General features: G+C 40.0%; 1 protein-coding gene across 2 annotated transcripts in view; it reads right to left on the bottom strand.

Annotated features, from left to right (window-relative positions):
• Positions 1–3,192: 3,192 nt before the first annotated feature.
• The window catches only part of cuedc1b (CUE domain containing 1b), a 34,895-nt gene continuing 22,867 nt past the window's right edge, over positions 3,193–15,220 (bottom strand). For both annotated transcript variants that reach the window (XM_063016737.1, XM_063016738.1), the window contains exons 4-11: positions 14,634–14,760; positions 14,297–14,507; positions 13,247–13,306; positions 12,570–12,659; positions 12,369–12,462; positions 11,497–11,555; positions 7,697–7,766; positions 3,193–6,406 (exon numbers count right to left, since the gene is read on the bottom strand). In XM_063016737.1, coding sequence (XP_062872807.1) covers position 6,406; positions 7,697–7,766; positions 11,497–11,555; positions 12,369–12,462; positions 12,570–12,659; positions 13,247–13,306; positions 14,297–14,507; positions 14,634–14,760 — 712 coding nt within the window. In that variant the 3' untranslated portion in view covers positions 3,193–6,405. The remainder of the gene's footprint in view (positions 6,407–7,696; positions 7,767–11,496; positions 11,556–12,368; positions 12,463–12,569; positions 12,660–13,246; positions 13,307–14,296; positions 14,508–14,633; positions 14,761–15,220) is intronic.

Raw genomic sequence — 15,220 nt, forward strand, 5'->3', positions numbered from 1 at the left:
CTTCACCTCCTGGTGAAGTGGCTTTGGGATGGATGTGTACGGCCGCTGGACGGGGATGTCATCCTTTAATGTAATGGAAAGCTGGAGACTGGGGATACAGCCCATATCCTGATCATCACGGGCAAAAACACTGGACTCCTCGTACAGCATTTCTCTCACTATTCTTTGTTGCTCCTCTGTGAGGTGGCTAATGTCAACGGGTGGATTCCATCGACTCGCCAAGTCTTTTTGGTCAACTGCAGGGATCAGTCCGGATCTTTGTCTGCTCACCTCAGAAATAGGAAACTGTTCGGCTTGCTCTGGGTGGTTCGTTTGCACTATCCCTGTTATGGGCTGGACACATCCTAGTGCTGTTCGGCGGGGCAGAGTGACATCATGTTTATTGTGATTGCCTATAGGAACATTGACAAATGAACTCAATTAATGACAGACCTCAATTAATCCATCTCCCATATCCAGCTTTTCTAGCTGTGTGCTCCCTTGACTTGGCTCAAACAGCACGACAGAGACTGGAGACTGAAGGGTGTCTGGTATCTTGCATTTGACATGGGCTACTTGACCTGCCCGAATGACAACATCCTGCTGGCCCACCTTCACCAAGGCAGGGACTACCCTGTCAGCTCTCTTTGCCTGAATAAAGTTGATGAATGCATTGGCTTTGTCATCTTCTATTTCCATTGCTCCACTCAACAGATTCGCAATCGTGGCCAGGATCTTTGCCCCACTCTGTTGCCCCTTTATCAGCTGCTCTATAACATTGAATCCAAGTATTGGGCGTTCCAATGGCATGCTGCTTACCAAAAATGGCACTTGTATTGACAGATTGGGGTCACTATTGCCAGGTAAATTCACAGTGACCTCAACCCAGCCATCAAAGGGAACTGTATCCCCATTTACTGCCAGCACATTGAGAGGTTTGGTGCCCATAAGCTTGCTGAGTGGTCTAACTGTGTGATCAGGCAAATACATCTGCTTCCAACTGCGATCCAGAATACTCACTTGTGCTCCTGTATCTAGCAGAACACTAGCAGCATATCCGTTCATGTAGCACTTAAGCAAGCACTTACTACCCACCACCTCAGCAACCTTGTCATCTATAGAATCAGGCATACGGGAAACATTGGGCGAGGTTGTACAGCTGACACTGGCATGGTTGAGCTCAAGCTGGCTTGACTCTGTCTGTTGCTGCAAGCGTGGTTTGTTCTGTGGCAAGGACTGGAAACGGCTTTCTCCTCTTGCCTGCTTCTTTAAACACCCTACAGCCCTGTGACCTTCTTCCCCACAAGCAAAACAGTGACTGTAGCGGGTGACACCCTGTTCTGTACATTTGGGGCATCCGCAAACTCTTGCAGTATGTTGTGGAAAGGCCTTGCTCGCTGTACACCTACAAAAAGTCTCTGGGCATCTGGCCTGTTTCATGGTCTCTATGACATTTGTCAGGGCTTCAACTTGAGCACTCAGTTCTTGTAGTGTCTTTGTTTGTTTTTTAACCATGGTATTGGCACTTCTCTCTTCTTTGGCCTCTGTTACGGACTCAAGCTGAGCACTGCGAGCTACGGTCACCTTTTGACGTGGGGCCTGACCCAGTCTACGCTGCCTCTCACTCTCGTCGCTCATTGCCTTGATTATATGTCTTAACAATATCTCATCTGAGACAGTAGGCTTCAATTCATTTCTTACATCACTGTACTTGGGAGCTATGCCTTGATGAATTGTACGGAGGAACACGTTCTGGATGTTCTGTGCCTCATACTCAATGTCTGTGTTAGCCTGCTTTGATACAAACATCACTTTTTGCTTCAACCCAATCAGTCGGTTAATATAGTTAATATAGAGTTTACCTTCTTATTCTGATCTCATGGTACTATCCTGCTTCCAAAGCAGCTTGTGGTACTTACGTTTAAATTATATTCTTATATCATCTTAAAGTTGTAAAATGTCCAGCTTTTCCAGAAATTATTTTTATACAGGGTCAAAATATTTATGTTGTAATGTAATACAATATTATCACATATTTATTAAAAAGGGAAAAAATCTTAAAGATTTCTAGTCAAAACTTTTTTCATTTCATTATCATTTTTAATTCTGATCAGGGTCACGGTGGCTCCGACTTCCCCCGAAATCACTGGATGCAATGCAGTAACACACCCTGGACAGGACGCAAACCCACCTCAGGGCGTTGGCCATTCGAATGTTTGAATGTAGACACCAGACCAGCTGACGGCACAGCTGGGGATCTGAACCCTGAATTCCAGAGTTAGTGTAGTGGGTTAGTGTAATTTACCACATGAACCTATACACAATTTGGAGCACAAAAAAAAAGTTTACTGTATCATACAGGTGATTAAGTGTAAACTGATGCATGAAAATTGCAATTATGTCTATTAAAAACCACATCCACAACACAAAAGTGCAAAAAAAGACAATACTCTGAATACTTTCTGAAAGCACAGAATCCCATTAAATATCACATTAAAATGACCCTGAATTTTGATGTCATTTTAAGATAACCCTCTTTTTGATAAAGAAACCATTACAATCATGCTAACGATCTGTGATAAGTGAATTCATTTTTTATTATATGCCTTTAGACTGAAGAGGGGAACCTAATTATTTTTGAAATCAGAAAAAGCTGGGACAATATGGAAAATGCAAATAAAATAAAAATGCAGTGTTCCTTACATTTACTTTTGATTGCAGACAGTTTGATATTTCTCCCTCTACAGTGCATAATATCATTAAATGATTCAGGGAATTTCAGTGCATAAAGGCCAAGGGTGCAAGCATAAGCTGAACGCCCGTGATCTTCGATCCCTCAGACGGCACTGCATCAAGAACCGCCACTCAACAATAGCTGATATAACCACATGGGTGAGGGATGAACTTTGGCAAACCTTTGTCAAGCACTACAATACAGAGTTACATGCACAAATGCCACTTAAAACTTTACTGTGCAAAAAGAAGCCTTATGTTAACCATGTCCAGAAGCAGAAAAGTACATTGAGAAATGAAGTTGAGCAGACAAGCATGAAATATCTCAGGTTCATACCGTCTGCAATGAAATAAAAGTCAAAGTAAATGTAAAAAAGTGTTTTTTTATTATTTGCTATTTCCATGCTGTCCCAACTTTTTCTTGTTCAAATCTTTGTAGACGTTTGGGATAAACAAATTTGAAATAACATCACCACAACACAACATATAATATCTTTATTACTTTTCAGTAACTAAAACATTTTTGAATTGTAAGAAACTTTTGGGTCTGGTTTGGACAGGTTACAAAACAATCACACTTCTTAGTGCAACAGACGCAATTAGAAGTCCTAAAGATAATAATAATAATAATAAAAATCCTACTAACACTGTTACTGTAAAACGATCCATCTGATCTGAGTTCAAAAGTTTACTTTACTTAAAATCACAAAGACTACATTCTATTCATCAACACACAACTATCACTGCACAACCTTTATTCACCAAATACAGTTAATTCACTCAAACATCACCCTTCATGAAGACTACAGTGTTAAGTCGATTTTGGAGTTTTTAGAATTTAAAATCATTCAAAGTCATGCGGAAATGTGAAAATGTTACTCAGTTGTAAAAAATAATTTGGTTAGTCAGTTTTTATTGCATTACAAAGGATTTCTGCGCTTGCTACATGAACCATTCAAGTTGTGCTTGTACCGAATGATTAAATGAGAATTCCCTGAGAGATTAAATGGACTAGTGTAAACAGGCCATGTGGGATAAACTATACTGTGATGGTTAAGCATTAATGCAGTAATACGTTTATAGTCATAACAGTAACAATAAGCAATTTTTTTCAGAAATGAAAACAAATATCAATTTATCAAATAGGCTGTTACAAAATAATTCTTTTATAGGATACCATAAAAAGCAATATGTATAGTATAATGGAATAGTAGTGGTATAATAATAGTTGTAGATGTGGTGCAGCCTTAAAAGCAGCTGTAAAACACGCTAGCACACCAGAGCTGACATTTCAAACTCATCAGTTTGAAACTCAGCTCTGCCATCCGGCTGGGCTGGGCGGCTATATAAACAACAATTGGCTGTTCATACACGGTGGGAAAAGCTGGATAGGGACCTCATAACTGATGCAATTACGACCTCTGCTGGCTGATTGATGCCGCCTACACAGAGTCGAGGGATAATGCGATCAGGGTGTGGCTCTCCATGCACACAGCTGATCCGCATATGAACTCGTCTCGTGCAGGTGAAAAGATGCAGCTGGCTACTGCACACGTGTCAGAGGGGGTGTGTGTCAGTTCGCTCTCCTCAATCAGGGCGGGGGTCAGCACCAGTGGAGAGGAAGCATAACGCAATTGGGTAAGAATTGGACACAATAAAAAAATTGAAAGAAAAAGGGGAGAAAATGCATTAAAAAAATCTTGACAAATACTGTGAAATGTTGAAAACCATGTAAAACACTGAAAGGTTGCAGTGCTATTCAATGCTAAAGTTGGAGGGAAAACTGCATTTCTGGCAAGAATAAAAATCTTTCCTGGCATCGGTTATTCACCCAATAACGAACTGATCCAAGACACACATGAACTCCACATTTTCATGTTTATGTAAAAATGTCAAATCAAACTTTAACAACAGAGCTGTTACACAGTTAAATACTCATTTTGTCTCTGTGTACTGTACACTGTTAATAGCTAAGATGACATTAAAACCTACTTGGAACTTGTAAATACCCAAATAATATTTTTCTGGATTGGGAGTGATCTTTAATAATATCAATCAAATCATTAAATAATTCCCCACTATACATATTTAAATAAATTTCAACATCACAGTTCTTGTATGACAATGCCATGAAGAAAATTTAATGCGTATTTAATTTAACAAATGTAATTTTTTATTTTTGAGATAGTGGGCCATTTTGTTACAGATGCTATGATGTAGAACTATAATTGCATTGTTAAACCGCTCCTTAGTTGATGTTGCTATATTCATTCTTGGAAGCTAAACCTTAATCCAGACACATAAACCTCACTGGTCCTTTTTCTGACTATCAACAACAATTTTGAGGGGCTAAATAATTATTCTTTTTTTTTATTTTTTTTTTTTACATTATCTAACATTTCCAGCCAAGAAAATATAACTAAATGTGAAAGTTCATCTTTGATCACAGTAACGGCATAGCGGACTGTTAATGAGTATTGTTAGACAAGAGGGCATTTACAGTGGTCAACAACTGTATCAGGTTTGCTTATAGTTTTACATTATAATAGCATTATATCATTTAAATAACCAATCTTTTTTCTTTATATTTTCTTTATGCATTTTCTTCCCTTTTTCTCCCTTTTTAGTGCGTCCAATTGCCCGACTGCGTCACACTTCCTCTCCACCAATGCCGATCTCTGCTCTAATTGAGGAGAACAAAGCTAACCCACGCCCCCTCCAACATGTGGGCAGCATGCCGTATGCATCTTATCACCTACACTTTGACGAGTGCAGTGCAGCTCAGCGTTGTGCACGGAGGGGACACACCCTGAGAGCACTATTTTCTCTGTGCAGGCGCCATCAATCAGCCAGCAGAGGTCGCAATTGTCATGGGAGAGAGACCCCATCCGGCTTAGTCCCGCCCATATCTGAACAACAGGCCAATCACTGTTCATGTGGCTGCTCAGCCTCAGCCGGTAGGCAGAGCTGAGATTCGATACGATGTATTCGAGATCCCAGCTCTGGTTCCAGCGTGTGTTTTTACCACTGCGCCACCTGAGCGACCATTTAAATGACCAAATCGATGCAAGTTCGGGTAAATTATATTTAAAACAAAACACTAAGGTATTAAAGCATGAATTAAATAACTTACCATAGTTTGAAATAATAAAATTTCATTGAGTAAATAAAGTTCATGTTTTATGTATGTTTCATTCTTAAACACTGTAAAAACATTACAGACTGATATTTAAAAAAGCTGGACAAAAAAGCTACTTGTATATTTCGACATTTTGCCCAGGTGTAGAAAATGGCTAACCAGTAACAAATCAAATGCTGCTAAAACCATAAATAGATTAGGAGAAAATATATATTTTAAGTATTTCTTAGTTCACAAACTAGTAAAAATCAAGATTTTTTTTAATCATACAGAGAAAAAAAGAAATGAATACACTTTCTTTAGTCTGACCTATGTAATTATATATTAACTAAACGTTTCTATACAGTTAAAAGAACACATGAAGTAATAATAATAATACTAGGCTGTTACAATGCTGCATTCCAATAGTCGGTCTCATCCTGTGCGCGAGGAGCCAGAGCAGACTGGAACTGTAAGGAAGGACCTCCTTGGTATGAATTATGCAGCGAAACCATGGAGTCCTTGCCATGGATCATTCTGCTGTCATCACAGAATCCTTACATACGCCAGGAAAATCTGAAATAAGTTGAATGTAATTGTTTTTAATAAAGCTAATATTATAATATTATATTATAATATTGTGTTTAAAGCTACACATTGATGTGTTGAATAGTATGGTTGTAAATGGACTTAAATATTACAAGGTAAACTTTCTTGGCTTTGTGTCAGTCACAATTACAGATAGCAGTTTATCAGGCAGCCCCCATTCACTCATTTGCCATGACAATTCCATTACAGAGAATGTATAATTAATTTATTTATTAGGATTTTAATGTTCCCTTTTTGTAGATCTCAACCCTGGTTGAGGAGAGTCGAGACTGACACACGCCCGAGACTGACACACATGTGCCGTAGCCAACTGCATCTTTTTACCTGCACTAGGCAAGTTCATATGCAGATCAGCTTTGTGTACAGATAGCCACACCCTGATCAACGTATTATCCCTCGTATCTGTGCAGGAGCCATCAATCAGCCAGCAGAGGTAGTAACTGCATCAGTTATAAGGTCGTGTCCGGTTTCCATTCTGTATGAACAACAGCCAATCGTTGTTCGTGTAGGTGCCCAGCCTGCTGGATGGCAGAGCTGAGTTTCGAACCAACGAGTTCGAAATGTCAGCTCTGGTGTGCCAGCTGAAATGTCAGCTGAGCACCATTTGTTCAAGTTTTTAATATCAAACACAGTCATGGACAATTTTTTATCTCCAATTCACCTCACTTGCATGTCTTTGGACTTTGGGAGGAAACCGGAGCTCCCAGAGGAAACCTACGCAGACACAGGGAGAACATGCAAACGTCACACAGAAAGAACCCAGAACGCTCCACCTGGGAATCGAACCCAGGGCCTTCCCACACCATGCCCAGAGGATGTATAACAAAAGCCACATGCAGTGGATTTGGTGGAATTTACACCTATTAACTTATTTCTTTATTATATGTCACCAACATGTGGTTTGCTTATATAGGGCCACATTTAGGGGCTAAATTACCCCTATTTGCAGATCTTCATCTTGTTAGTTGGCTTTAAGATACATTTGATGTCTCTACACAGTGCTAAGTTTTTTAAATAACCATTTTAGAATGTATAAGCACATTCTCCAGATCATTAAATCATGAATTATTTTGTTTACTTAATCACGTAGGTAGGTATCACCCTGGTAAACATATGCATTGGTCTACACAGTATCTCAACTCTTTGTTGCCATCAGAGTATCTTGTTCCAGTCAAGTGCAGGTAAATTCCCGGCTAAAATTACACATACTGATAACAAAAATGCCCGAATCCTTTTTAATGTGGCACGTCCTCTCACCATGAAAGTGCTTCTCTGTGAGGCCGTTCCTCTTCTTGAGTAGCCAATCTTCTGAGCTGACTCTCGTCTTCTAAACAAAGACACACATAGTTTCCAGCATTAGACTGACCAATGTACAGTGTATCACAAAAGTGAGTACACCCCTCACATTTCTGCAGATATTTAAGTATATCTTTTCATGGGACAACACTGACAAAATGACACTTTGACACAATGAAAAGTAGTCTGTGTGCAGCTTATATAACAGTGTAAATTTATTCTTCCCTCAAAATAACTCAATATACAGCCATTAATGTCTAAACCACCGGCAACAAAAGTGAGTACACCCCTTAGTGAAAGTTCCTGAAGTGTCAATATTTTGTGTGGCCACCATTATTTCCCAGAACTGCCTTAACTCTCCTGGGCATGGACTTTACCAGAGCTTCACAGGTTGCCACTGGAATGCTTTTCCACTCCTCCATGACGACATCACGGAGCTGGCGGATATTCGAGACTTTGCACTCCTCCACCTTCCGCTTGAGGATGCCCCAAAGATGTTCTATTGGGTTTAGGTCTGGAGACATGCTTGGCCAGTCCATCACCTTTACCCTCAGCCTCTTCAATAAAGCAGTGGTCGTCTTAGAGGTGTGTTTGGGGTCATTATCATGCTGGAACACTGCCCTGCGACCCATTTTCCGGAGGGAGGGGATCATGCTCTGCTTCAGTATTTCACAGTACTTATTGGAGTTCATGTGTCCCTCAATGAAATGTAACTCCCCAACACCTGCTGCACTCATGCAGCCCCAGACCATGGCATTCCCACCACCATGCTTGACTGTAGGCATGACACACTTATCTTTGTACTCCTCACCTGATTGCCGCCACACATGCTTGAGACCATCTGAACCAAACAAATTAATCTTGGTCTCATCAGACCATAGGACATGGTTCCAGTAATCCATGTCCTTTGTTGACATGTCTTCAGCAAACTGTTTGTGGGCTTTCTTGTGTAGAGACTTCAGAAGAGGCTTCTTTCTGGGGTGACAGCCATGCAGACCAATTTGATGTAGTGTGCGGCGTATGGTCTGAGCACTGACAGGCTGACCCCCCACCTTTTCAATCTCTGCAGCAATGCTGACAGCACTCCTGCGCCTATCTTTCAAAGACAGCAGTTGGATGTGACGCTGAGCACGTGCACTCAGCTTCTTTGGACGACCAACGCGAGGTCTGTTCTGAGTGGACCCTGCTCTTTTAAAACGCTGGATGATCTTGGCCACTGTGCTGCAGCTCAGTTTCAGGGTGTTGGCAATCTTCTTGTAGCCTTGGCCATCTTCATGTAGCGCAACAATTCGTCTTTTAAGATCCTCAGAGAGTTCTTTGCCATGAGGTGCCATGTTGGAACTTTCAGTGACCAGTATGAGAGAGTGTGAGAGCTGTACTACTAAATTGAACACACCTGCTCCCTATGCACACCTGAGACCTAGTAACACTAACAAATCACATGACATTTTGGAGGGAAAATGACAAGCAGTGCTCAATTTGGACATTTAGGGGTGTAGTCTCTTAGGGGTGTACTCACTTTTGTTGCCGGTGGTTTAGACATTAATGGCTGTATATTGAGTTATTTTGAGGGAAGAATAAATTTACACTGTTATATAAGCTGCACACAGACTACTTTTCATTGTGTCAAAGTGTCATTTTGTCAGTGTTGTCCCATGAAAAGATATACTTAAATATCTGCAGAAATGTGAGGGGTGTACTCACTTTTGTGATACACTGTACTTGGACCTTACCTTACCGACAATTCACTTTTATGTAAAGTCACATGACGTAAGGCTTCAAAGTAGTGAACCCACATTTGGTTTGTATTTCCATTGCTAAGTGACATGTATCACACCCAGGAACTAAATTTGGTTATACTTTTTTGTCAAGGGACTAAAAATAGTGCTGTGACTGATGAAAGATTGTGCTCTTTCCAAATGATCTTCAGGCAATGTTAAGGAGCAATATTCCAAGTTGGGAGCAATATTCCATATCTATATTAGGATTAAGATTGGCCTTTATAAACATCACTTTTGCTAAAGTGTTTTTAGACTAATTGTACTTAAGTGAGAAGAGTCTACTGAGGTAAACACGTGGCTTCCTCTTAAAACAATTAGATATAATATAATAGCCCTGTAGACTTGACATAGTACAATTTTGTAAAGTTTTATATGCTGGATTTACACTGACCCGGCATAACATTATGACCACTGACAGGTGAAGTGAATAACATTGATTACCTCTTCATCACGGCACCTGTTAGTGGGTGGGATATATTAGGCAGCAAGTGAATATTTTATCCTCAAAGTTGATGTGTTAGAAGCATCAAAAATTGGCGTAAGCGTAAGGACTTGAGTGAGTTTGACAAGGGCCACATTGTGATGGCTAGAGGACTGGGTCAGAGCATCTCCAAAACTGCAGCTCTTGTGGGGTGTTCCCAGTCTGCAGTGGTCAGCATCTATTAAAAGTTGTCCACAGAAAGGAACAGTGGTAAACCGGCGACAGGGTCATGGGTGATCCAACAGACGAGCTACTATAGCTCAAACTGCTGAAGAAGTTAATGCTGGTTCTGATAGAAAGGTGTCAGAATACACAGTGCATCACAGTTTGTTGCTTAAGGGGCAGCAAAAGGGGGGCCCAACACAATATTAGTAAGGTGGTCATAATGTTATGCCTCATCTGTGTATACTTTCACATGAAATAAGCTGTAGACCTATTTTGTGCATGTGTTTGTGTGGATTAGTTGTCTACTTATGCCAAGTTCACACTACACGACTTTCCAAGTCGTCAGGTCGCTGTACAGTTCACACTACACGACTGAATCTCTTGCACTCGGGAGTCTTTCAGTCGGTGTATATTTCACACTACACGACTGATCGGCGATAGGGGGTTTCACACTACACGATCCACCACCAACTGGAATCACTGGCGAGCTTCTCTGGTCTCGCTTCTTTTTTTTTTCTTTACAAAAACACACGTGAGAAGTGACGAGAAGTTTAACGATACCACGTCCAAAAATGCACGTCAACAAGTAGCGAGAGATCAAAGTGTTTGTGGTCTGATGTGCAGCGTAAAATCAAAGAGGGAAAATAAATGAATCTGAGTGAATTTGGCAACACGAACAGTATATGGCTTGTTCTGTAGTAAGTTTGAGGTTAATTAATAATTTTGTAATGCAGCGTGGGTATTATGTTTTGTAGAGGACGATCAAATCAGAAATACTGTAAAACGTGTGTGTGCTGGTGTATTCTGATATAAACTATATCCTCTCCTGCGTTTCCCTTCACGCTGTATCCTGCGTTCTCATTGGCTGTTCGACATGTCACTCATTTCCAGTCGCACATCTGAGATCAGATATCTGACCTGCTAGAAAACTCAATCCAGTCGCCGAGCGGTCAGCGAGCCGGTTCAGGTCGAGTTGTTGGGTAGTTCACACTTAGCGACTGAGAGCCGAGTTTACGCCGAGTTGCTCCCGAGCCGGAAAATCTAGCGCCGACCAGTCGCCGAGCGAAAATCAGGGCAAAACTCGTGTAGTGTGAACTAGGCATTATACATACTACTATAGTCACAACCCTCAGCAGACTCCTGCTACTAAACATTAAGACAGGTGTTCATTTAGAGTACAGATAATTCTTGATTTGTTATGGTACTGTAACTCACAACTTATTTTTAACCAAAGACATGCACCAGTTTACTTTAATTCCTAAAAGAATGGTGCACTCAGGTTCAAGAACCATCAAGGAGTTAACTTTGGACTGATTCGTCAAATCTATTCTTACCACATGGGTTTCCCTCCACATCATCCAGTAAATTGGCGGTGGAGTTTGTAGTGCCCAGTCTGAGAGATGTGTTAAGGTAAGCAGGAACATAAAAGACGTTCTGGCTTAAATCATACATTGTATTTATTTTCCAGCACAATGTTTGGTAAAGCGCTTACAGACAATGAAAAAGTAAGTAAATAAATAAGGGTTTGACTTCTAGTCAAGTCATGAATACACCACTGGACCCACTAAGCAAAGCTATTAACTGTTGAGTTACACACAAGCATTAATAATGTCTAACTGTAAGGTGCTTTGAATACAAAAATAATAAAAATATAGTTGTTTGTCGAATACATCATATCGAATCTTAGCTCTGCCTTCCGACTGGGCTGGGCGGCAGCATGAACAACGATTGGCTGTTGTTCAGGGTTAGGGATAAAAAGTCGGCTCATAGGTCCTCATAACTGGTGCAACTGCGGCCCCTGCTGGCTGACTGATGGCGCCTGCACAGGGCTGAGGAATAATGCTGATGGGGGTGTGGCCCTCCGTACACAGTGCCCGCCGGTGTATGAACTCGACTCGTGCAGGTGAAAAATGCAGTCTGTACTGACTGTACGTGCCAGAGGGGGGTATGTCAGTTGAGAGGCGTCCTCAGTCAGTGGTGAAGGGTCGAATCAGTATAAAGGACGCAATCAGGGTAATTGGACACGACTAGATTGGGGAAGAAAATTGGGAGAAAAAAGTGGGGAAAAAAAAAAATATATATACAGTTTTTTGTTTTTAACACAAGGTTAATAGGTATTTAATTGTGTTAATCATTTTTCTTATACTTTCTATTTAGTCATTTTAAACTTCTTATTCCAAGTTTCGAGAATCTGTGTGAAGGATACGAATGATGCCTCAGTAGCGTTCTTCTTCTGGACTTCCTCCGTTTTGTCTTTTCTGAAAACCCTTTTGCAATTTCAAACAGTTTCTTTCTGGTTGCTGTTAAAAAAGCAATTTAAATAACATAAAAACCACAGCTTATAGTTTAACTTTGGAATTGAATATAGGATTTTCCTAAAAAACTGTCTGGCAAAAGAGGTTCTTACATTTTCCCATGTGTTTAAGTTTGTCTCTGAACAGTGCATCGTCTGACACTGTAGTGCAAGCCTCAAATGATCCAGGAGTGTTATAGACACCTGTGGAGGAAAAGTGTCACTTGAAAATATCCTTGGTGTTTAAAATAAAAATAAAATACAGCATTAGGTGAAAATATATAGCAACAACACCACATTTTCTCAGAACTGGCAACCTGCCTTCACAGTGGCAGCAATGTGACAGAACAAGTAGTCTGAAAGTTAACCATTAACCTTAATGACAGCTGGTACTATACAATGTGAAAAATAAAGACCAATTACAGTACTCACTTTATTTTTTTCACAATTTGAAACTATCCTTATTTTCTGTCTAACAGATATTTGCTCCTAAGAAAAAGATATTATTTAATCTAGGATATTAAATACTTTAATTTTTATGATAAAAACAAATACTAGTGAAGGTAAATGACTTCTGCAAATATGGTTTAGTTTAAACAAACATTGCTAGTTTTAATGTACAGTATGTGGTTTTACAAACATGTCAATTTTAAAGCTCACAAAACCAAAAAAAGACTCTTTTAAAAATAATATAAATAATAATAATTAATTAAATGTATTGATATAAACAGGACCACACAAAAATATCAGCAGAAGCACACAGACGTTAGAGGTGGGTGGAATATATTTACCAGTGGAGTTGCCAGCTGAATGACTTGACCTGGATTTCTTGGACTCGTATTTAAGGCGATCTGAACCAGAGAAAGAGGATGTTAAAATTAAACAGAAGGCGGCAAAAAAGAAAGAAAATAATGTATCATTATAACGCAAATTCAAGGACTTTTTTGAATGCAGAACACCAACATTAAGCCAATTTCAAACCAAAATACAAATCTAAAATAATGAAAAATAAAATTCATGAGCTTCACGTTCTGTCTGTGATCAATTTTTGTTTATTTGGTCTTTTAATGCATTGTTTACTCTAAAGAGTTACTTTCAAGACAGGAGACGTATGAGTATGGGAGCATTTTATAATTTCAGTAATTATCTGGCTTCACTTATGTGAAGAAAGTTAAGAAATGTCTCTGCTTTGTTCTTGTTAAGGATATCTCTCAGTGAGTTAGTCACAGTTGGTCATTGTCTTTCTCTCTCGTATCTAGGCCATTCTGTCAGAATATTGTTATTGGGATTTGATGGTGGCTACAGAGGGGAGCCTCCTCCACCCTTTATCAGGTGCGAGTGTGTGTCTGTGATCAAAAATCACTATAATTGGAAACCATGACCTTGAGAGCTGAAGTTTATGACAGAGATGCAATTACACATCTTGATCAGCAGATCTGTGATGTATAGAATTCCGTTTCCTACACAAAAATTGTACTTGCTCTGTTACTTAATGTAGTGATTACAATATGTTGGAGTGAATTTTGAGTAAACTACTTTAATTTTCTTTCAATTAATTAATTGAATATTCTCAAAGACACAATAAACTATTTTCTTATCTGGTGCAACTATTCTATACACTTACTTGTTCAAATTCACCTACAGTGAGAAGCAATTTAGAGTAGCTACCTACTGGCCACGCTACCCACTGGCATGTATTGGGAGGTGAAAAGAGAGGAGAGACACAACACGGAAACCAGAACAAGCACCCAGACAGTAAGTGTATTTATTGTGTTTGTGTCAGCCTGGTTATCTGCATCACTTCAAATCTCTGTATAAGCAGTGTGTGTTTGTTTGTGCACCTCGTTCCAGTGCGATAAGGAACTCCCGGTTGCGCTGTAACTCCTTCATGAACTCCTCATTTTGGAGGAAAAGTGCAATGCGCTCATCTTCCAGGTACTGTTTGAGCTTTCGCTCCTGTTCGGAAGCTCCAGATGCACCAGATACAGAGGCAGCATGACCAGGCACTGATGCTGAAGAGGAACACGGCTCGTGTTCGGTGCCTTTAGAGCTCTGTAGTAAAAACACACAAAATTTAGGTAAGAAAACTAAAATTACAGTTTATGTATGAGGGTCTGACAGTATTTCTTTGTATTGTAATGTAAAGTTTATCTACAGAGTGAATGTCTAGTATTACACCTGTGTACAGTCTGACTGCTGGGGCAAGATTCGAAGGAAGTCATCAGGCAAGTTGCCGAGTAAAGGTGGGTTCCAGTTTCTGTAACTTCGGGTTTGCTGCTGTCCCGAAGTCGGCTGCACCTCAAACCTGGAATGTTACATTGACAAAGGCGGGGTGAGTAATATCAAAAGATCCTATTACAATAATAAAAGACAATTGCATGCCACATAGGCATGAGCAATGCTGGACAACTGACCATAAGCTTGATGGCCACCTAATTCGAAAATCATATGAACATTTTATAAAGTTTAAAACTCTCCAAACAAAGCTTCCACTGTTAAGGTCAGGGCTCTGTGCTGGCCAATGAAGGTTCTCCACACCAAACTAGTCAAACCATGTCTTTATGAACCTAGCTTTGTGTAGGGGGCACAATCATGCTGAAACCAAAAACAAACACCCCAATTCTTGCCATAAAAGAAATACAGTGGGGTCAAAAAGTATTTAGTCAGCCACTGATTGTGCAAGTTCTCCTACTTAGAAAGATGAGAGAGGTCTGTAATTTTCATCATAGGTACACTTCAACTATGAGAGACAAAATGAGGGGAAA

Source organism: Trichomycterus rosablanca, chromosome 20 (genome assembly GCF_030014385.1).
Source record: "Trichomycterus rosablanca isolate fTriRos1 chromosome 20, fTriRos1.hap1, whole genome shotgun sequence".
Taxonomy (NCBI): Eukaryota; Metazoa; Chordata; class Actinopteri; order Siluriformes; family Trichomycteridae; genus Trichomycterus; species Trichomycterus rosablanca.